The following is a 24,033-nucleotide window of genomic DNA, read 5'->3' as shown; positions in this document are numbered from 1 at the left end:
GTGCCTTCACCTACCAGAAGAGGAGGTTGCAGCAGAGGAAGGCTGCCAGGCTGTACAGCGGCCTCCTCCAGGTCAGCACGTCCACCACCCGCAGTACAGTGTGCCACCATTCGTGCTCCCGGTCACCGGTGTCTGCTGTGCTGGCCATGCTGCTGCGTTTGGCCCCGCTCCTCCCGCCGTGTGTTATGTGTTGTCGCTGAGGAGGATGCTCGGTGCCCCCATGTAGGACGAGCAGGTGGGCTCTCCTCCGTCCTCCCCACCTCTTCGCCTGGAAGTGGCTGCCTCCCCCACGTCACAGTGGCACAGTGCAGCTCCCCGGGGATGAGGGTGAGGCGCCTGCACCGGGGATGCTAAGTGCTGGTCAATAGTGATGTGTCATTGGTGAAGATCCCATACAAAGAGCCGGCTCACTGCTGTGAATGAAATGAGAGGGCTCTGCAGTGAGAAAAGCTGAGGGTTTTTTTTTTCTGGCCTGGCAGCTTATCAGATTCAGCTTACTGAAGTGTGACTGACTGTGACTCATTTGGGAGGAGCAGTCAGGAGAGAAGTAGATGTGTGCTAGAAATAATGCACATGAGATACCTTGAGTCCTAAATAAAGTGATATACTACTAGCTTCATGCATGGCATATATGGCATGTGACTCACTAAGAAGAACAAAGAAAAGGAATGAAGAAAAAGAATGAGCATAATAACTTATAGGTCCAAAGACACGGAGAGGTATTATAGATTTCTGATGCATCTTGGATAGATATGAAATGAATATAAAATATATGTAGACAATTAAAAAATCAACACATACCCCATATAAACAGGTGTATATTATATTCCCTGAGCTTTATAGGTGAGGAATGAACATGAAATATATGTAAATAATAGGAGAATGAACACATATCCCATATAAACAGGTGTTTATTATATTCCCTGTGCTTTATAGGTGGGGAATGAACATGAAATATATGTAGATAATAGGAGAATGAACACATATCCCATATAAACAGGTGTATATTATATTCCCTGTGGTTTATAGGTGGGGCATGAACATGAAATATATGTAGATAATAGGAGAATGAACACATACCCCATATAAAAAGGGGTATATTATATTCCCTGAGCTTTATAGGTGGGGAATGAACATGAAATATATGTAGATAATAGGAGAATGAACACATATCCCATATAAACAGGTGTATATTATATTCCCTGAGCTTTATAGGTGGGGAATGAACATGAAATATATGTAGATAATAGGAGAATGAACACATACCTGTTGTGAGTTCATTTTCCCCTTCACTACTGAGGCCCGAGGAACTCCCTCTTCTGGTAAAGAAAGGTAGTGAGCCTGATTATCAAACACCTGAGCCTGATGATGATGACTGGCTGAGTGGAGTTACTGACTGGATATAAGGCTGCCGACGCCCTTCTGCCCTGCGGGCAATTTCTCTGTGGGATCCTTGGAGACCAGTCTGAATTCCTGCTCTTCTAAAGCTAAGTTTTCTGCTCGGCTTTTTGCATTCGTGCTTTGACATTGTTTTGCTTTGTTTTTCTGGATTTCTGCCATTCCCTGCTGGGGTGTGCTGAATTCCTTTAGCTCTGTCTTCTGAAAATACCTGAGTGCTGATTTAGTTTTTGAAGCCTAGCTGCTTCAGGGTCTTTTTCCATATCAGCTTGTTGGCTTATGTCTTTGATAGGGTTTTGGCAGATTGCAGACAGCAACCTTCCTTTCCTGTTCTGTTTAGTTAGCTTTGGCCCCATCGTTTGCTCAGCCTATCTTTCTATCTGTGTGAGTGTTTTTTCATCTTGCTTCACTGTCATTATATGTTGGGGGCTGCCTTTTACTTTGGGGTCTGCTCTGGGGCAGTTTAGATTTCCTTTTCTGTCTTTAGGCTATTTAGCTCTCCGGCTGTGATCGAGGGGTCTAGGGCATCGTAGGAACCCCCCACGGCTACTGCTAGTTGTGTTGATAGGTTCAGGGGTCTGCAATCTGATAGTTGCCAACTTCTCTGGTTTTCTGGACGTAGCTTCTATTTTTGTCTGCCCCCTACGGTGACTCCTTCATAACAGAATCACCCGCCATACCGCAGATCCTAGGGTACTCAATAGCAGGAAAGAATTGTAAAAAAAAAAAAAAAGAGTATATTTTTTTTCCTCTATATCTCTGAGGCCGTAGGGGGAATTTTTTTTTCTCTCAATGGAGATAAAGCAATTGTCTGATCGTGTGGAGCAGCTCGCTGCGGAAGTGCGGGGAATTTCCGCCTACCTTGCTCATTCACATGCTGCTGAACCAAAGATTCCTACACCTGATGTATTTTTTGGGGATCGGTCTAAATTTTTGAATTTCAAAAATAATTGTAAATTATTTTTTGCCTTGAAGCCTAACTCGTCAGGGAGCTCCACGCAGCAGGTTAAAATTGTCATCTCTTTGCTGCGTGGCGATCCCCAGGATTGGGCGTTTTCTTTGAAACCAGATGATCCTATTCTGACTAATGTGAACGCATTTTTTCAGGCCTTGGGGTTGTTGTATGACGAACCTAATGCCATTGATCAGGCTGAAAAGACCCTGCTGGCATTGAACTAGGGTCGTGATTCTGCAGAATTGTACTGTCAAAAATTCCGAAAGTGGGCAGTACTTACTACCTGGAATGATAATGCCTTGGCTGCTCTCTTTCGGAAGGGGTTGTCAGAAGCCGTAAAAGATACTATGGTGGGATTTCCTGTTCCATCTGGTCTTGACGATTCTATGTCATTAGCCATTCAGGTTGATCGGCGTTTGCACGAACGCAAAGCTGCACGAGAGGTGTTGCCACCTGTTGAACAAATGTCTGAACCTATGCAATGTGATAGAGTTTTTTCCAGAGAGCAGCATCAGGAGTTCAGAAGGCGTAATAAGTTGTGTTTTTTCTGTGGAGATGCCTCGCATATTATTTCTGACTGTCCTAAACGAGAGAAACGCTTTGCACACACGTTTTCTGTTGGTGGTGTTCAACCTAAGTTTCTTCTGGCTATTACTCTGATCTGCTCCCTGTCCACATTTTCCGCCAAGGCTTTTGTGGATTCGGGAGCAGCCCTAAACCTAATGGACTTGGATTTTGCTAAACGTTGTGGATTTCCGATGACACCTCTGCAGACGCCTATCCCTTTGAGGGGGATTGATGCTACTCCTTTGGCTAAAAATAAACCTCAGTTTTGGACCCAGGTGGTAATGCGGGTCTCCCCAGACCATCAAGAAAATTGCAGATTTTTGGTGTTGCATAATCTGCATGATACTATTGTTCTGGGGTTTCCCTGGTTACAAATTCATAATCCAGTTTTGGATTGGAAATCTGTGTCTGTGGTGAGTTGGGGTTGTCGGTGTGCCTTTAGTGAGGCTCCGGTGTTTTCCACCTCTCCTCAGTCGCATGATGTTCCTGATTATTTGGCGGACTTTTATGATGTATTTAGTGAGAATGAGTCTGCGTCTCTGCCTCCTCATAGGAGTTATGACTGTGCAATTGAACTGAGCCCGGGGTGTAAATTTCCCCAAGGGTCGGCTCTTCAATTTATCTGTACCCGAGCACGAGGCTATGCGATCCTATATTAAGGAGGCATTGGAGAGGGGTCATATTAGACCATCCTCGTCACCCTTAGGTGCCGGTTTTTTTTTTGTAGCCAAAAAGGATGGCTCATTAAGACCTTGTATTGATTATCGTGCCCTCAACAAAATTACTATTAAATATCAGTATCCGTTACCCCTGATTTCTGATCTATTCTCCAGAGTTAAAGGTGCTTGCTGGTTTACCAAGCTTGACCTCAGGGGGCGTATAATCTTATTCGCATTAAGCATGGGGATGAATGGAAGACGGCGTTTAATACTCCGGAGGGACATTTTGAGTACCTGGTGATGCCTTTTGGGCTCACTAATGCCCCTTCTGTCTTCCAGTACTTCATGAACGATATTTTCCGAGATTTTGTCGATAAATTTTTGATTATCTATCTGGATGATATTTTGATCTTCTCCAAGGATTGGGATTCTCATGTGGAACATATTCGGACTGTGTTCCAGATCTTGAGGGAGAATTCCCTGTATGTCAAAGGATCTAAATGCCTTTTTGGAGTATAGAGGATTTCTTTTTTGGGATTTATTTTGTTCCCGTCAACTATTGAAATGGACCCGGCCAAGGTACAGGCCATTTACGATTGGGTTCAGCCCACTTCTTTGAAGGCCCTCCAGAAGTTTTTGGGTTTTGCTAATTTTTATCGGAAATTTATAGCAAAATTTTCTAGTATTGCCAAGCCATTGACTGATTTGACTAAGAAGGGTGCTGATGTGTTAAATTGGTCTCCGGAGGCGGTTTCTTCCTTTCAGGAGCTGAAGCGAAGATTCACCTCCGCCTCGGTTTTGCGGCAACCTGATGTCTCACTTCCGTTCCAGGTAGAGGTGGATGCTTCTGAGATTGGTGCAGGAGCTGTTTTGTCCCAAAAGGATCCTGTAACATCTAAGATGAATCCCTGTGCTTTCTTTTCCCGAAAGTTCTCTCCATCTGAACGTAACTATGATGTGGGGAATCAGGAACTGTTGGCCATGAAATGGGCATTTGAGGAGTGGAGACATTGGCTGGAGGGAGCTAAGCATCAAGTCGTGGTCCTCACTGACCACAAGAATTTGATTTACCTAGAGTCAGCTAAGCGCTTGAACCCTAGACAGGCTAGGTGAGCCTTGTTTTTTACACGTTTTGATTTTGTGGTTTCTTTTCTTCCTGGAACTAAGAATGTCAAGGCAGACGCCCTCTCTAGGAGCTTCTTTGCTGATTCTCCTGTGGTGACCAAGCCTGCTACCATCTTAGGCGAAGGGGTAGTTCTTTCTGCCATCTCGCCCGATTTGAGCCGTGCTCTGGAAGAGTTCCAGGAGGACAAACCTGAGCGTTGTCCCAGTGGAAAGTTGTATGTTCCTGACCAGTGGAAGAAGAGAGTGATGTCTGAAGTTCATTGCTCTGCTTTGGCTGGTCATCTAGGTATTTTTGGTACTAGAGATCTGGTGAGTCGGTCTTTTTGGTGGCCCTCCTTGTCTCATGATGTCAGGAATTTTGTGCAGTCCTGTGGGACGTGCTCCCGATCTAAATCGTGTTCTCGCTCTAGTGGGTTGTTGATGCCTTTGCCTGTCCCCAAGAGGCCATGGACCCATATTTCAATGGATTTCATCTCTGATATGCCTATCTCTCAAAGGATGACTGTTATTTGGGTGATTTGTGATAGGTTCTCTAAGATGGTTCATCTTGTACCACTCCCTAAGTTGCCGTCTTCCTCTGAGTTGGTGCCCCTGTTTTTACAACAGGTGGTTCGTTTGCACGGGATTCCTGAGAACATTGTATCTGACAGAGGAGTCCAGTTTGTGTCTAGATTTTGGAGGACTTTCTGTTCCAAGCTGAGAATTCAGTTGTCCTTCTCTTCTGCTTTTCACCCTCAGACCAATGGGCAGACAGAGAGAACAAACCAGACCTTGGAGTCATATTTGAGATGTTTTATTTCTGCTGATCAGGATGATTGGGTTTCATTTTTGCCCTTGGCCGAATTTGCTTTAAATAATAGAGCTAGTTCTGCCACTTTGATGTCACCTTTTTTCTGTAACTTTGGGTTTCATCCTCGATTTTCTTCAGGGCAGGTGGAGCCCTCTGCCTGCCCAGGTGTTGACACTGTGGTGGAGAGAATGCACCAGATCTGGGACCAAGTGGTGGATAAGTTATCTCTCTCCCAGGAAAAGGCCCAGCGGTTTTCCAACCGACATAGGACCATTGGTCCCCAGTTTAAGGTTGGTGATATGGTGTGGTTATCATCAAAAAATATTGCTATGAAGGTGGCTTCTCCTAAGTTTAAGCCTAGATTTATTGGACCTTACAAGATTTTGGAGATTATTAATCCGGTCTCTTTTCGTTTGGTTCTTCCTGTCACATTTAAAATCCATAATGTGTTCCATAAATCTTTGTTGAAGAGGTTTGTTGAACCTGTTGTTCCGGGGGTGGCACCTCCAGACCCTGTATTGGTTGAAGGTAACATGGAATATGAGGTAGAGAAAGTACTGGATTCCCGTCTGGCTAGACGGAGACTCCAGTATTTGGTTAAGTGGAAGGGTTATGGTCAGGAGGATAATTCCTGGGTCTCTGCCTCTGATATTCATGCCAAAAGATTGGTGCGTGCCTTTCATCGGGCTCACCCTGATCGCCCTGGTGGCGTGGTTGAGGGTTCGGTGACCCCTCCTCAAGGGGGAGGTACTGTTGTGAGTTCATTTTCCCCTTCACTACTGAGGCCCGAGGAACTCCCTCTTCTGGTGAAGAAAGGTAGTGAGCCTGATTGTCAAACACCTGGGGCTGATGATGATGACTGGCTGAGTGGAGTTACTGACTGGATATAAGGCTGCCGACGCCCTTCTGCCCTGCGGGTGATTTCTCTGTGGGATGTGCTTTGACTTTGTTTTGCTTTGTTTTTCTGGATTTCTGCCATTCCCTGCTGGGGTGTGCTGAATTGCTTTAGCTCTGTCTTCTGAAAATACCTGAGTGCTGATTTAGCTTTTGAAGCCTAGCTGCTTCAGGGTCTTTTTCCATATCAGCTTGTTGGCTTATGTCTTTGATAGGGTTTTGGCAGATTGCAGACAGCAACCTTCCTTTCCTGTTCTGTTTAGTTAGCTTGGGCCCCATCGTTTGCTCAGCCTATCTTTCTGTGTGAGTGTTTTTTCATCTTGCTTCACCGTCATTATATGTTGGGGGCTGCCTTTTACTTTGGGGTCTGCTCTGGGGCAGTTTAGATTTCCTTTTCTGTCTTTAGGCTATTTAGCTCTCCGGCTGTGATCGAGGGGTCTAGGGCATCGTAGGAACCCCCCACGGCTACTACTAGTTGTGTTGATAGGTTCAGGGGTCTGCAATCTGATAGTTGCCAACTTCTCTGGTTTTCTGGACGTAGCTTCTATTTTTGTGTCTGCCTCCTACGGTGACTCCTTCATAACACATACCCCATATAAACAGGTGGATATTATATTCCCTGAGCTTTATAGCTGGGGCATGAACATGAAATATATGTAGATAATAGGAGAAAGAACACATACCCCATATAAACAGGTGTATATTATATTCCCTGAGCTTTATAGGTGGGGAATGAACATGAAATATATGTAGATAATAGGAGAATGAACACATATCCCATATAAACAGGTGTATATTATATTCCCTGAGCTTTATAGGTGGGTAATGAACATGAAATACAGTGGGGAAAAAAAGTATTTAGTCAGTCAACAATAGTGCAAGTTCCACCACTTAAAAAGATGAGAGGCGTCTGTAATTTACATCATAGGTAGACCTCAACTATGGGAGACAAACTGAGAAAAAAAAATCCAGAAAATCACATTGTCTGTTTTTTTTAATTTTATTTGCATATTATGGTGGAAAATAAGTATTTGGTCAGAAACAAGCAATCAAGATTTCTGGCTCTCACAGACCTGTAACTTCTTCTTTAAGTCTCCTCTTTCCTCCACTCATTATCTGTAGAAATGGCACCTGTTTAAACTTGTTATCAGTATAAAAAGACACCTGTGCACACCCTCAAGCAGTCTGACTCCAAACTCCACTATGGTTAAGACCAAAGAGCTGTCAAAGGACACCAGAAACAAAATTGTAGCCCTGCACCAGGCTGGGAAGACTGAATCTGCAATAGCCAACCAGCTTGGAGTGAAGAAATCAACTGTGGGAGCAATAATTAGAAAATGGAAGACATACAAGACCACTGATAATCTCCCTCGATCTGGTGCTCCACGCAAAATCCCACCCCGTGGGGTCAGAATGATCACAAGAAGGTTGAGCAAAATTCCCAGAACCAAGCGGGGGGACCTAGTGAATGAACTGCAGAGAGCTGGGACCAATGTAACAAGGCCTACCATAAGTAACACACTACGCCACCATGGACTCAGATCCTGCAGTGCCAGACGTGTCCCACTGCTTAAGCCTGTACATGTCCGGGCCCGTCTGAAGTTTGCTAGAGAGCATTTGGATGATCCAGAGGAGTTTTGGGAGAATGTCCTATGGTCTGATGAAACCAAACTGGAACTGTTTGGTAGAAACACAACTTGTCGTGTTTGGAGGAAAAAGAATACTGAGTTGCATCCATCAAACACCATACCTACTGTAAAGCATGGTGGTGGAAACATCATGCTTTGGGGCTGTTTCTCTGCAAAGGGGCTAGGACGACTGATCCGGGTACATGAAAGAATGAATGGGGCCATGTATCGTGAGATTTTGAGTGCAAACCTCCTTCCATCAGCAAGGGCATTGAAGATGAAACGTGGCTGGGTCTTTCAACATGACAATGATCCAAAGCACACCGCCAGGGCAACGAAGGAGTGGCTTCGTAAGAAGCATTTCAAGGTCCTGGAGTGGCCTAGCCAGTCTCCAGATCTCAACCCTATAGAAAACCTTTGGAGGGAGTTGAAAGTCCGTGTTGCCAAGCGAAAAGCCAAAAAACATCACTGCTCTAGAGGAGATCTGCATGGAGGAATGGGCCAACATACCAACAACAGTGTGTGGCAACCTTGTGAAGACTTACAGAAAACGTTTGACCTCTGTCATTGCCAACAAAGGATATATCACAAAGTATTGAGATGAAATTTTGTTTCTGACCAAATACTTATTTTCCACCATAATATGCAAATAAAATGAAAAAAAAACAGACAATGTGATTTTCTGGATTTTTTTTTCTCAGTTTGTCTCCCATAGTTGAGGTCTACCTATGATGTAAATTACAGATGCCTCTCATCTTTTTAAGTGGTGGAACTTGCACTATTGCTGACTGACTAAATACTTTTTTTCCCCACTGTATATGTAGATAATAGGAGAATGAACACATACCCCATATAGACAGGTGTATATTATATTCCCTGAGCTTTATAGGTGGGGCATGAACATGAAATATATGTAGATTATAGGAGAATGAACACATACCCCATATAAACAGGTGTATATTATATTCCCTGAGCTTTATAGGTGGGGAATGAACATGAAATATATGTAGATAATAGGAGAATGAACACATATCCCATATAAACAGGTGTATATTAAATTCCCTGAGCTTTATAGCTGGGGCATAAACATGAAATATATGTGTCAGGAGCCCCGCACTGCACTTGATCACTGAACCAGTGCGGGTGTCCTGAGTACAAAAACAGTGCTCAAATATACCTGTGGAGCGGGGCAGCAGCGGTGACGATGCGTGCTTCAGAGTATCAGGACCTGAAGCACATGACTGCTGGGGGCATGGCCTAAGCTCCACAGATCTAGGAGCTGTAGAGAAACTCCTAGAAAGGTAACTACAGGACAATGTTACCAAGGGGCATAGACAGAGACAGAAACCAGATGAAGCCAGGGTCAAAGCACAAGATAGCAATACAGTACCAAAGGGTTAGACAGAATGGATAGTCAGGACATAGCAATAGATCAGAAAACCAGAACGGGCAATAGACAGCACAATAGGGACAAACTGTAACGGAGTATCGATAGCCAAGCCAGGAGGTCAGAACCGGAGAAGACAATAGTACCAAAGCGAGAGACGGAGTACAGAATGAGGGGACAGGCCGGGTCATACATGGGAAGCAAACAAGCAACGCAGAATACACGCACACCAGGGGTCAGACACACCAGAACAACAGTATAGCTGACAGAGAACCCTGGTAAAGAGTGAGTATAAATACCCCTCCCAGATCCAGAAAGAGGCCACGAACACTTAACCCTGTGAGTGCAGGGCAAGAACCCTGTTCAAACCATGACAGTACCCCCCTCTTAACGGGGGGCCACTGGACCCCCAGGCTTGTCTGGGTATCTGGTGTGGAAAGCCCGCACCAGACGATCGGCATGCACCGAACTGGCCGGAACCCTTGACCGATCCTCCAGAGAGTACCACTTCCAGTGTATCAGATACTGGAGTCTCCGGCGCACCCACCGGGAGTCAACAATCCACCCTACTTCATACTCCAGCTGCCCCTCTACCAGCACTGGCGGAGCATTTGATGAGGGATCCTCTCTCACCGTCCCAACAGGCTTTAACAGGGACCTGTGGAAGACATCAGAAATTTTAAAGGAGTTGGGCAGCTGCAGTCGGTAGGCTACTGGGTTAACAACCTCCACAACTTTGTATGGGCCAATAAACTTGGGGCCCAACTCTATAGATGGTATTTTAAGCTTGATATTGCGGGTGGATAGCCACACCTTCTCCCCTACTGCAAATGCTGGACCTGGCCCCCTTCTCCTGTCAGCAAACCGCTTATAGTTTTCCTGGGCCTTGGAAATATTCCTCTGAACCTCCCTCCAAAGAATTCTAAGACGTTGTGTTGCACCCCTAGCTCCAGGACAACCTGAATCCATGCGGGAAAACTCTCCAAAATGTGGCTTAAACCCATAGTTGATCTGAAAGGGAGACTTCCCAGTAGATTGACTCACACGACCGTTGAATGCAAACTATGCCATGGGCAATACCTCACACCAGTCCTCCTGCCTGGAAGAGGCCAAGCATCTCAGAATCTGCTCCAACGATTGGTTTGTGCGCTCCGTCTGTCCATTAGTCTCTGGGTGGTAGGCAGAGGAGAAGGACAATGAAATCCCCAGCTTTTTGCAAAACACCCTCCAGAACCTGGCTACAAACTGTACCCCTCTGTCTGACACCACATTCTTAGGCACTCCATGCAACCTAATTATATGCTGCATAAATAAGCGGGCCAGGGTTTCAGCAGATGGTAATGCGGGGAGAGGTACAAAGTGGGCTTGTTTTGAAAACCTATCCACCACCACCCATATCACCGAGTTGCCCCTGGAAGGAGGAAGATTTGTTTTAAAATCCATGGACAAATGTGTCCATGGTCTATCCGGAATTGGCAAAGGCACCAGTTCTCCGGCCGGCCGAACCTGAAAACTTTTAGAACGAGCGCACACCCCACATGCAGTCACAAACTTTTTAATATCTGTTACCAAAGAGGGCCACCAGAAATCCCTCGCAATTGCCCCCCGGGTAGCTGCAATCCCAGGATGAGCACTCAACATAGAATCGTGAAATTCCTGCATAAGTCCGAGACTGAAACGTTCCGGTACAAACAATTTACCCGGGGGTTTACCACCAGGAGCCCGAGCCTGGGCCTCCAAAATCCCTCTCTGTAACTCAGATGAGATTTCGGCCACCACTACTCCTGGCTGAAGAATGGAGGAGGGAGGTTCTGGAGGGGACACCAAATCAAAGCTTCGGGATAAGGCATCAGCCTTGATGTTTTTAGATCCCGGGCGGAATGTGATGGTAAACTGAAATCAAGAAAAAAAAAGCGCCCACCGAGCCTGTCTGGGGGTCAATCTCTTGGCAGACTCGATATACAGTTGTGTCCAAAAGTATTGACACCCCTGCAATTCTGTCAGATAATACTCAGTTTCTTCCTGAAAATAATTGCAAACACAAATTCTTTGGTATTATTATCTTCATTTAATTTGTCTTAAATGAGAAAACACAAAAAGAATTGTCCTAAAGCCAAATTGGATATAATTCCACACCACACATAAAAAAGAGGGTGGCGCCTGGATGGCGGTGATATGATTGCTAAGACTCTCAAGTATGCCCGGCATAAGGAGTATTGGGGGAGGGGGGGGATGGCTTTGATTGTATTATTACAAGATATGTGAATTGTTACATGTATATTGATATCCACTGTTTATTGTTTAAAATCTTTTGAAACCTAAATAAAAATAACTGGTTTAAAAAAAAAAAATAAAAAAAAAAGAGGGTGGACAAAAGTATTGGCACTGTTCGAAAAATCATGTGATCCTTCTCTAATTTGTGTAATTAACAGCACCTGTAACTTACCTGTGGCACCTAACAGGTATTGGCAATAACTAAATCACACTTGCAGCCAGTTGACATGGATTAAAGTTGACTCAACCTCTGTCCTGTGTCCTTATGTGTACCACATTGAGCAAGGAGAAAAGAAAGAAGACCAAAGAACTGCCTGAGGACTTGAGAAACCAAATTGTGAGGAAGCATGAGCAATCTCAAGGCTACAAATCCATCTCCAAAGACCTGAATGTTCCTGTGTCTGCCGTGCGCAGTGCCATCAAGAAGTTTAAAACCCATGGCACTGTGGCTAACCTCCCTAGATGTGGACGGAAAAGAAAAATTGACAAGAGATCTCAACGCAAGATTGTGCGGATGTTGGATAAAGAACCTCGACTAACATCCAAACAAGTTCAAGCTGCCCTGCAGACCGATGGTACAACAGTGTCAACCCGTACTATCCGTCGGCGTTTGAATGAAAAGGGACTGTATGGTAGGAGTCCCAGGAAGACCCCACTTCTTACCCCGAGACATAAAAAAGCCAGACTGGAGTTTGCCAAAACTTACCTGAAAAAGCCTAAAACGTTTTGGAAGAATGTTCTCTGGTCAGATGAGACAAAAGTAGAGCTTTTTGGGCAAAGGCATCAACATAAAGTTTACAGGAGAAAAAAAGAGGCATTCAAAGAAAAGAACACGGTCCCTACAGTCAAACATGGCGGAGGTTCCCTGATGTTTTGGGGTTGCTTTGCTGCCTCTGGCACTGGACTGCTTGACCGTGTGCATAGCATTATGAAGTCTGAAGACTACCAACAAATTTTGCAGCATAATGTAGGGCCCAGTGTGAGAAAGCTGGGTCTCCCTCAGAGGTCATGGGTCTTCCAGCAGGACAATGACCCAAAACACACTTCAAAAAGCACTAGAAAATGGTTTGAGAGAAAGCACTGGAGATTTCTAAGGTGGCCAGCAATGAGTCCAGACCTGAATCCCATAGAACACCTGTGGAGAGATCTAAAAATAGCAGTTTGGAGAAGGCACCCTTCAAATATCAGGGACCTGGAGCAGTTTGCCAAAGAAGAATGGTCTAAAATTCCAGCAGAGCATTGTAAGAAACTCATTGATGGTTACCGGAAGCGGTTGGTCGCAGTTATTTTGACTAAAGGTTGTGCAACCAAGTATTAGGCTGAGGGTGCTAATACTTTTGTCTGGCCCATTTTTGGAGTTTTGTGTGAAATGATCAATGTTTTGCTTTTTGCTTCATTCTCTTTTGTGTTTTTTCATTTAAGGCTACTTTCACACATCAGGTTTTCGGCGTCAGGCGCGATCCGGCGTCATGCCGGAGCGCCGGATCCAGCAAATATTTCGTAAAACCGGATGTGATGGATCCGTTTTGTTCTTGACAGACAAAACCGGATCCGTCTCATCCGGTTAATCCGGTTTTTGTTCCGTTTTTCGACGGATTACGCCGGATCCGGTTTTTAAAATCGCCCCTTGTGGCCTTCCGAACGGGATTGGCTACTGAAAAACTATATATAGCGTGTAGGATAATCCAAGAGAAAAGGGTCGCACTCAACGGGATCAATGTGAATGTTTAATGACACAAGATTACATGTCACGTCGGGGATGTGATAACATGAGTGTCAAGGGCTGACAACGGCCGTTTCGCGCTACTCGACCTACGATTTTCATTTGGGTTTGATGCTGGTATTAGTGAGAAAATGATCATTTTCATGACCTGCAGCAGGACTTTATGGGTTAAATAACATAGATGGTAGTGATAATTTATTAGTGGTGTTCGAGCCAAGATACTATTAAAAAAGAGATATTTATGATGCATAGATCATGACTTGTGGAGGCATATATTTGTTTAATATCCAGTGCGGGGTAGTCTTTAGATCTACATTTTAGTAGTAGATTTCTTCAGATTTAAATTATCCGGAAGGGTTAATTTAACAATAGAGATAATTGTGTACGATTTATACGAGTAACCAGTCTTTGTGATGTTTATCTTTCTATGTCCTAACTTTGTCCCGCTGAAGTGGTGATTTGTATGTTTATTTTATATGTTTGCACTGAGCACTTTTATGTTTATTTCTTTGTTATTTAACAGCGGCAGGTGCAGGAGGTGTGACTGGATGATATGGTTTGCATAAGAATCCGTCATTTCCCCCTGCACTTTGACCCGTGGAAGCGCTTGAGTAGCGCGAAACGGCCGTTGTCAGCCCTTGACACTCATGTTATCACATCCCCGACGTGACATGTAATCTTGTGTCATTAAACATTCACATTGATCCCGTTGAGTGCGACCCTTTTCTCTTGGATTATCCTATTGGTCTGCTACGAGGTCAAGCACCCGGGATCCTGATGTAAGCGTACCGCCGGCTGCAAACTACTGATCCCAGCACGGTAACAGCGGTGCCGCCCGCTTTTCTTTGACTTATAATATATATATATAGCGTGTTCCTACAGCCCTTCTTTGGCAGGTTGGAGAGGAGAAAGTGCAGGTTGGAGAGAAGAGCAAGTTACTGGCGAAGATGGATGTTGTGATTGGAAATATTTTGAAGAATTTGGCGGATTTTACAGCGGGTGCGAATCGTTTGAGGGTGATTGTTCTGGAGAAGGAGAGAGCGAGACAGCAGCGCATCAGGCATCGTAGACGACGTTTGTGGATCCACCCCATCACAGCCAAGAGAATGACGCGTGGGGTCTATTCTACACTCTGCATGGACCTTAGACGAAACCCGGATACATTTTTTGGATATGTTCGGATGAAAATGGAGAATTTTGATTACTTGGTGGAGCGCATTGCACACCTCATAAGAAAAGCGGACACCTATTGCTGCTTCTCTGTTTCACCTGCAGAGCGTCTGATGGTGACTTTAAGGTAAGCCACATTTATTGGATATGCTCGCATCAGAGCACACTTTCACTGCAATATTGTTGGTGGTAGTTTGTATCTCCAAGTGTTATAGCTGAGTTTTGGTCTGTAATGCTGTGATTTTAAACTAATTGATTGTTTTTTAATTCCCCACAGATTTCTTGCAACTGGAGAATCCCTTTCGTCACTGCATTTCCAGTACAAACTCGGGATTTCCACCATATCTGGAATAGTGAAGTACACATACCGTGCACTGTGGGACTCCTTAGCTGAAGAGTTTTTACCAGAGCCCACAACAGAGAGGTGGATTGAAATTTCAGAAAAGTTTCAACAGATATGTCAGTTTCCGAACTGCTTGGGCGCTGTGGACGGGAAACATATCCGCATTGTAAAGCCAGCCGGATCGGGATCGGAATATTTCAATTACAAGAAATATTTTTCAATTGTCCTCATGGCCATCGCTGATGTGGAATACAAATTTATTGCTGTTGATATTGGGGCCTATGGCCGCTCCAATGACTCTCAAGTTTTCAAACTGTCTGCCATGGGTTGTAAACTGTATGGAAACACCTTCCAGTTCCCACCCCCTAGACCGCTGCCGCAAACATCTGGTCCACCTATGCCATTTGTCTGTGTAGGGGATGAAGCCTTCCAGCTGTCAGAACACCTTTTGAAACCGTACTCTAGCAGAGGATTGACAAGAACAAACCGTATTTTTAATTACCGCCTCACAAGAGCAAGAAGAATGGTTGAATGTACCTTTGGTATTCTGACAGCCAAATGGCGGGTCCTATTGACTGCGATCAACCTCAAGACAGAAACTGTGGACGAGGTGATCAAAGCTTGCGTGGTACTCCACAATTTTGTTATCTGCAAGGAACCCATTTCCATTGAGGACACCTCTGAAGAAACCACCTTGCAAGATTACCATGACATTACCACTAGAATTTCTGTGACGGTTTCAGTAATGAGGGACAATTTTGCACTATACTTTATGTCACCTCAAGGCAGAGTACACTGGCAGGATGACAGAGTGTGAAAGATTTGTGCCATTAACCAAACTTGTGTACCTTCTGTACCAACAGTATATACCTTTGCCAACCAAAGTTGGCTATCTTGTCATGGTCTTACTATTTTTACCTTTAGGCCACAGGTGTGTACCTGGTTGTGTTTTATGCAAAGTATTTCACCTTGTAACAAAAGTTGTGTACATTGTTAGGAAATCACCAACAATAAACCCAACTTTTTAGGTGAAATACTTTGCTTCAAACACAACCAGGAACACAACTGTGGCAAAAAGGTAAAATTTACCCACAGTTATATACCTGGTTTTGAATACCTTTTTACCTTTGAAATACCCTGTATTTAACCTTTTTTTTAAACATAGTTCGCCGCAGAAAGAAATGACAGACAACCATTGTGAAACGATAATTTAACTTTTATTTAAAATATATTTTTTTTGTAAAATGTTTTTAATGTGCAAAAAACTTTTTTAATAAAGGTTTTAAAACCAATAGGCATTTTTACTAAAAAACACATTATAAATCTGTGTAGTGTGGGGTGGAAATAATGCTGGAGGGGTTGCGGGACACTTCGACACTGGGAGTGTGGAGAAAGGACTGGGATTGTGGTGGGGAAGGAACAGTTAGAGGTGAAGGTGTGGAAAAAGCTACAGAATGGGTGGACATGTGGGAGGCAGAAGAGTTGGTGGGCGGTGGAGTGGAGGGTTGGGCAGGGACTGTAGGAGCAGATGATGTTGATGGCAAGTTGTATGGGGAAGGAGTTTGGTACGGGGAAGGAGTTTGGTACGGGGCAGGTTTCTGGAAGTGGGGAGATGTCTGGTACTGGGGAGGTTGCTGGTACTGGGGAGGTTGCTGTACTGGGGAGGTTGCTGGTACTGGGGAGGTTGCGGGTACTGGGGAGGTGGCTGGTGCTGGGGAGGTGGATGGTATGTAATAGGAGGGGGAGGATGGAAAGTGGCTGGAGGGGGTGCAGGTGGAGGAACTACTGGGGTGGGAGGAGGAGGTTGGGAGGTAACGTGCTGGAGAGCACCATGGCATGAATGCATTACATGCATCTGCTGGGTAGGAGAGAGCGTTTCCATGCGCTCCACAACAGACCTGAAAAAGGGGTGGTTTGGCGAAGATCTTGCTTCTGAATGCATGGTTTGCAGAAGTGTCTTCACCTCCAGAATGCTGGAGTTGATCTGCTGAAAGCCTGCGGAGATTTGCTCTGACAAGACTTTTAGACAGTTCTGGAAAGATACATTCAGATGCAAGAACTCTGGTGCATAAGTCTTTTCCTGACCCCTCTGCCGCTGCCGCCCAGTACCCGCAGGTGTACTAGAGGTGGCAGGGGCAGAAGGGTGGGGTAAAGGGAAAGCGATCTCCTCACCAGCAGCTTCATGTAATGTAGGCGGCCACGATGCTCCTGTGCTGGTGGATGGGACAGATGGGTCGAATGTGTGGGAAGGCTGGGAAGGTGCAGATGTACCAGGGCGGTCGAAGTGTCCCTCGGTGCCGGTCTCCTCAGGGATCGCCTCAGAAGGGTCCAATCGTGCAGGCTCCCGAGTGCTGCTCACCGTGCTGTGGAATAAAGAGAAAAAAAAACAATTAAAATAGTGACATGGTATGGCCCTGGCTGAAAAAAAAGTTACATCTAAACATTTTTTTTCACATGTGGTGTGTAATATTTACCTTCTAGTGACCATTGTTTCCCGGAGGAACGACAGGGCTTGTGCGTACTTGTACTTGCTCCTGCATCCTCCAGATCCACTCGGGGCCCGCATCTCTTTATTGAACTCCTTCTTGAAACGATCCCTCACAGACCGCCACCGCTTCACAATTCTGTCCCCTGAAACGAGAAAGGAGTGGTTAGTATACAACATCAGTGTTTCCCAAACTCCAGTCCTCATGGTCCCCAGGGGTCATGTTTTCAGTATTTCCATAGTAAATGGAAATCCTGAACACATGATCCGTGGGGACCACGAGGACTGGAGTTCGGGAAACACTGGTTTACATCAAGCAACTGGTACTGTATATACTTACGCTCTTTAATCTGGGCCCGAGCATCGAGGTCCTCCCAGCGGTCCACAAGGAGCGAACAGATTTCCTCCCAGAGTCGTCGGGTAACGATCAGGTCAGCATGGCGGCGGTCAGCCATATTCCATAGCGGCTCCCTTTCTCTGACGAGATCGATGAGGTGGTCCACATCAATCCCTCCATCCTCACCATCAGAGTTGGGAGCACGCTGTGAAGGCTGTTAAAGAAAAAGACAAAAATAACATAATTAGCCTCCACAAAAGAAATGAAATAAAAAGTGCAAAAAAACAAAGCAAAAATATTATACTTACACGCTGGTGACCGCCACGTTGCTGTCGCCGGCGACCCTGGGAGGCACTGCGAGGACCTCTTGGCTGAGCACCAGATTGGGAAGACTAGAGAAGAAAAGAAAAAATGTTATGTCTTTGGATGTAGGCATTTGTTTGCTGTGTGTGGTCTGCAGAACATTGTTTTCTATGTGTTGTGTGTAGTGTGATGTTGTGTTTCTGCGGTTGATGCAAAAAACTTACCAATTGTGAGCCCACTCCAGGTGTCTGTCCACCCCTTCCTTCTTCTACTGGGAGCTCCTCTTCATCTTGTGATTCCTGTTTTGAAATAAAAGGCAATGAATAGACATATATTACAGAGATGATGGATTTTGGAAATAAAAACTTAGGCCTCTTTCACACATCAGTTTTTTGCCTTCAGGCGCGATCCGGCTTTTTTTTGTAAAACCGGATCCGGCAAAATGCAATGCCGGATCCAGTTTTTCCCCATTGACTTGCATTAGCGCCGGATCGTGCCGGATGGCATTGCGTTTCATCCGTTTTTTGCCGGATCCGGCAACTTGTCTCATTCCGGCGTCTGGAAAAAACGGCTACTGTAACGTTTTTTGTCTCCGGCGAAAAAGCCAGAAGCGCCGGATCCGGCGCTTCCAGCTTTTTGCTACAATGAAAGTCTATGGGCGCCGGAATGCGCCGGATCCAGAAAAAGACGGATCCAGCCACCGGATCCGGTTTTTTTAAGTCTGCGCATGCTCAGATCCAATTGGCCAGCCCCCAGGAACAGATATAACCTGCTAGACGGATCCAGCAAAAAAACGGATCCGTTTCTACAGTTCTCCAAAATTTATGCCGGATCCGTTTTTTCTAAAAATAGCCGGATCCTGCCTGACGGCAAAAAACTGATGTGTGAAAGTAGCCTTACCGTCAAACGCTGACGATGCGAGGGAGGGCTCCCAGAAGAAGATGTGCTGTCTTCCTGCTGGCCAGACTCCATGCCTGTGGGTAGTGTTACTGCTGCTGCCAGTGCTGCCAGTGCTGCCACTGTTGCTGCTGCTGCATCTCTTGGGCGGCTGTTGAATAAAGAGAAACAAAGGGCGAATGAATATCTTGATATTCCATGGCCCTAGTTTGGAGGAATGGGGGATTTGATAATTACCATCTCTCATCTGCTGCTGGACTCCCCTCCCGTTGTTCAGCATGCTGCTCCATTTGGGGTGGTGGCGGTGCTGATGGTGCTGCTGCAGTGGTCTCCTGCCTTCTCCTGCGCCTGGTTCCTGACTTGGGTGGCATGTTGGGTGTGTCTGAGGGTCCCACTGTCATGCTTTTATATATGTGTCTTGTGGGCAGAGCTACTGAGCATGCTCAGACCAAAAAAAACGGATCCGGCCACTGGATCTGGCTGTCGCCGGATCCGGCGCATTGCGGCGCTCATAGGCTTTCATTGTGTGAAAAAGCCGGACACGCCAGATCCGGCGTGTCCGGCTTTTTCGCCGGAGACAAAAAACGTTACAGTAGCCATTTTTTCCAGACGCCGGATCGCGACACATTGCCGGATCCAGCGAAAACCGGATGAAACGCATGGCCATCCGGCTCGATCCGGCTCTAATGCAAGTCAATGGGGGGGAAACCGGATCCGGCATTGCATTTCGCCGGATCCAGTTTTTGTCAAAAGCGCCGGATCGCGCCTGACGGCGAAAACCTGATGTGTGAAAGAGGCCTAAGACAAATTAAATGAAGATAATAATACCAAAGAATTTGTGATTGCAATCATTTTCAGGAAGAAATTGAGTATTATCTGACAGAATTGCAGGGGTGTCAATACTTTTGGCCACAACTGTAGGCCTAATTTTTGTGATCGGTGATGACTGTAATGGGATGAACAGCCCCCTCCAGGAAATGCCTCCATTCTTCAAAAGCCAACTTTACCGCCAACAACTCTCTATTGCCGACATCGCAATTTCTCTCGGCACAGGAAATTTTTTTAGAGAAGAAGGCGTAAGGCCTCAGGTTAGTAAGGGTAGGAGGGCCCTGAGACAAAACTGCCCCCACCCCTACTTCCGAGACATCAACCTCCACGACAAAAGGTATTGACGGGTCGGGTTGTACCAATACAGGGGCTGAAGAAAAGCACTTTTTTAATGTCATGAAAGAATTTTTTGCAGCTGCAGACCAATTTTTTACATCAGCTCCCTTGAGAGTGAGGTCCGTTAGAGGCTTTACCACCTGCGAGAAGCCCTTAATAAATTTCCTATAAAAGTTGGCAAAGCCCAAAAATCACTGCAACCCTTTCAAGTCATGAGGCTGCACCCACTCCGTAACAGCCTGGACCTTCTTAGGATCCATGCGGAACCCCTCCCCTGACACAATCAACCCCAGAAAGGATACTTCTTGCATGAAAAATGAGCATTTTTCCAACTTGGCATACAAATGATTCTCCCTCAGTCTCATGAGAACCATCCGCAAATGGTGCAAGTGAGATTGACTGTCCACCGAGTACACCAGAATGTCATCCAAATAGATAACCACAAAACGACCAATTAAATCAGAGAAAATTGCATTAATAAAATTCTGAAAAACAGCAGGAGCGTTGGTGAGACCAAAGGGCATAACCAAGTTTTCGAACAGCCCTTCAGTCGTCAGGAGTGCTGTTTTCCATTCGTCCCCTTCCCGGACTCTTATAAGGTTATATGCCCCACGTAAATCCAGTTTAGAGAACCACTTGGCCCCTGTGAGTTGGTTACATAGATCAGGAATTAGGGGGTGAGGGTATGTATTTTTCACAGTAATTTTGTTTAATTCCCGAAAGTCGAAGCACGGCCGCAAACCACCATCTTTTTTCTTAACAAAAAAGAAGCCCGCTGCCACAGGTGAAACAGAAGGCCTAATATGCCCTTTGCGGAGACTCTCGGTAATGTACTCCTTCATGGCTAGACGCTCGGGCCTGGACAAATTGAACAGGCGAGCCTTGGGTAACTTGGCTCCAGGGACTAGATTAATGGCATAATCAAAGGGTCTATGTGGTGGTAGCGCCTCAGCCTCACTTTCAGAAAATACGTCTTCAAAATCTTTCAGGTACTCCGGAATACCTTCCAGATCGACAGACGACACTGACACAGATTTTACTTGGGTGACAAGAGTTGTCAAGTTACAACATAGACCATTAGCCATACAACCCCACTGAATGATCTCCCCTGTGACCCAGTCAATAGTAGGATTGTGACGTTGAAGCCAAGGCATACCCAGTACCAGTCCAGCCATTAGATTATTTAGAACAAAACACCTTAATTTTTCCATGTGAGTGGAACCCACTTTCAGAGAAAAGGTATCAGTCATGAAACAAATTCCCTCCTGGGTGATAGGAGAAGAATCAATTGCCACGATTTTAACAGGATCTTTTAACCTGACTGTCCCTATCTTATGAAAAGTCACAACTTTGACATCGATTAGATTAATAGAAGAACCACAGTCAACAAAGGCGATAGTCCCAACCGGACCGCCTGTAAGTTCCAGTTCCACTGGAAGCAGAATTTTAGTAAGTGAGGAAAAGGGTACCTGGGAGTCTGAGCAACCTCCTCGATTGTTACCCAGACTCAGTCGTTTTCCTGACGGCTTCACTGAAGAAGGAAAAGAAGGACAGTCACTTCTCCAATGTCCAGCGGATCCACAGTAAAAGCACAATTGGCTGTTTCTTCGGTGTTTCCTCTCTTTTTCCTCCAATGTCGTGGCACCAACTTCCATGGGCTCAGGACTAGATGCAGAGTCTCTCAGATTGGAGAATATAGGGGTCTCCTGCAGCATGACCCCTCTTGCCCGCACCCTACGGTCCATGCGGACAGCCTGGAATCATAGCGTCCTCCAAAGAATCCGGTGGAGGATGAAGGGCTAGGGCATCTTTCAAACGTTCGGACAGGCCTCTACAGAACAAACCCCGGAGGGCAGCATCATCCCAGGAGACCTCCACTGCCCAGCATCTGAACTCAGAGCAGAACCATTCAGCAGAGTGCCACCCCTGTGTCACACTCATCACCATATCCTCTGCCAGACGCACTCTATCAGGCTCATCATAAATGTGCCCCAGAGCCTCAAAGAACAAATTCACAGACATACGTTCAGGAACAGAGGAAGAAAGAGAGAAAGCCCATGCCTGTGGAGCCCCCCGAAGTAGGGAAATGACGACCCCCTCCCTCTGGAACTCATCCCCGGAGGAGCGGGGCCTCAGAGAAAAAAAAAGCTTGCATCCTTCTCTGAAAGACCAGAACTCCTTTTTATCCCCTGAGAAAAGGTCTGGTAATTTGACCGGAGATTCGGGGAAAGCCAATGACACATCTCTATCCCCAGCACTAGGAGCCCCTGCAGCGACAGCCCCCTGCACAGTATCCACCAACTGTTGCTGGGTCTGGGCCATCGTGCGCTGTTCCACATTAAGTTTGTGGAACATTTGGGTCAGGTGCTTGACTTGATCAGCCAAAGCTTGTATGGGATCCATGAGGATAACACTTTTTTTTTTTCTCTTCAGAGGAAAAAAAAACTGAAATGGTCAGCTATAATGTCAGGAGCCTCGCACTGCACTTGCTCATTGAGCCAGTGCGGGTGTCCTGAGTACAAAAACAGTGCTCAAAGATACCTGTGGAGCAGGGCAGCAGCGGTGACAATGCATGCTTCAGAGTATCAGGACCTGAAGCACATGACTGCTGGGGGCGTGGCCTAAGCTCCACAGATCTAGGAGCTGCAGGGAAACTCCTAGAAAGGTAACTACAGGACAATGTTACCAAGGGGAATAGATAGAGACAGAAACCAGATGAAGCCAGGGTCAAAGCACAAGATAGCAATACAGTACTAAAGGGTTAGACAGAATGGATAGTCAGGACGTAGCAATAGATCAGAAAACCAGAACGGGCAATAGACGGTACAATAGGGACAAACTGTAATGGAGTAACGATAGCCAAGCCAGGAGGTCAGAACCGGAGCAGACAATAGTACCAAAGCGAGAGACAGAGTACAGAATGAGGGGACAGGCCGGGTCATACACGGGAAGCAAACAAGCAACGCAGAATACACGCACACCAGGGGTCAGACACACCAGAACAACAGTATAGCTGACAGAGAACCCTGGTAAAGAGTGAGTATAAATACCCCTCCCAGATCCAGAAAGAGGCCACGAACACTTAAACCTGTGAGTGCAGGGCAAGAACTCTGTTCAAACCATGACAATATGTAGATAATAGGAGAATGAACACATATCCAATATAAACAAGTGTATATTATATTCACTGTGCTTTATAGGTGGGGAATGAACATGAAATATATGGAGATAATAGGAGAATGAACACATATCCCATATAAACAGGTGTAATTAGAACTGCAAGGAAAAAAAGCGCAATAGGGTCTTATTTGAGAAAATCAAGATATCAAATAGTAGTATATACTCACCGTATACAGGAGAGTAACAGGCATAAAGAAATGCGGTCAGCTTGCTGCACATCCAAATGACCACGCTGTGGCCATAAATCTTCAGATTCACTAATAGGACTTTTATGGATCAAAACGTGCGCTGCCAGACCATCAATCCTCACAGGTGGTATATTTAATATATTTATTTCCCAACGCGTTTCGAGGTCATAAAACCTCTTCCTCAGGGGATGACATGTACAGGCAGGTAAAGACATTGCCGGTTTTATACATACATGGTTCAAATATTGGCGCCAAGAGTCACATGTTGGGGAAGGGATAAAGGTCAGAGATCATCAGTATAAATGTTTAAAAACTTAGTACATTCAAAAGAATTAATACATTTGGTGTGTTCACAGATAAAAAATAGAGAAGAGGAAGGAAGTGAAGAAAAATAAAGAAGAAATAAAGGAAAAAAGAAAAAAAGAAGGAAGCGCTGCACGAACCCGTGGAAAAGGAACGAAAAAAAGGTGTTAGCCACTGTGTGATCCGCTACTCCAAGTGAGCAGAGGAAAAGTTGCTGAGAGAGGAAGAAATATATTAAATAATAAAAGTGAATATTGTTGGAA

At 45.4% G+C, this 24,033-nt stretch overlaps 1 protein-coding gene and 1 long non-coding RNA gene across 4 annotated transcripts in view; one reads left to right on the top strand and one right to left on the bottom strand.

Moving 5' to 3' along the window:
* RETREG1 (reticulophagy regulator 1) overlaps nucleotides 1-148 on the bottom strand; it is a 184,456-nt gene extending 184,308 nt beyond the window's left edge. For all 3 annotated transcript variants that reach the window (XM_073569434.1, XM_073569435.1, XM_073569436.1), the window contains exon 1: nucleotides 15-148. In XM_073569434.1, the coding sequence (XP_073425535.1) occupies nucleotides 15-148 (134 nt within the window). The remainder of the gene's footprint in view (nucleotides 1-14) is intronic.
* LOC141084615 (uncharacterized) lies at nucleotides 128-24,033 on the top strand. The gene is made up of 2 exons (XR_012231055.1): nucleotides 128-235; nucleotides 23,824-24,033. It is a non-coding gene; the product is annotated as an uncharacterized lncRNA (long non-coding RNA).

This window comes from Dendrobates tinctorius, unplaced genomic scaffold (assembly GCF_039654945.1).
Source record: "Dendrobates tinctorius isolate UK_male_01 unplaced genomic scaffold, ASM3965494v1 ptg000025l, whole genome shotgun sequence".
In the NCBI taxonomy this organism is placed as follows: Eukaryota; Metazoa; Chordata; class Amphibia; order Anura; family Dendrobatidae; genus Dendrobates; species Dendrobates tinctorius.
Note: the sequence above shows the minus strand (reverse complement) of the source record. Positions and strands in the feature narration are given on the sequence as shown.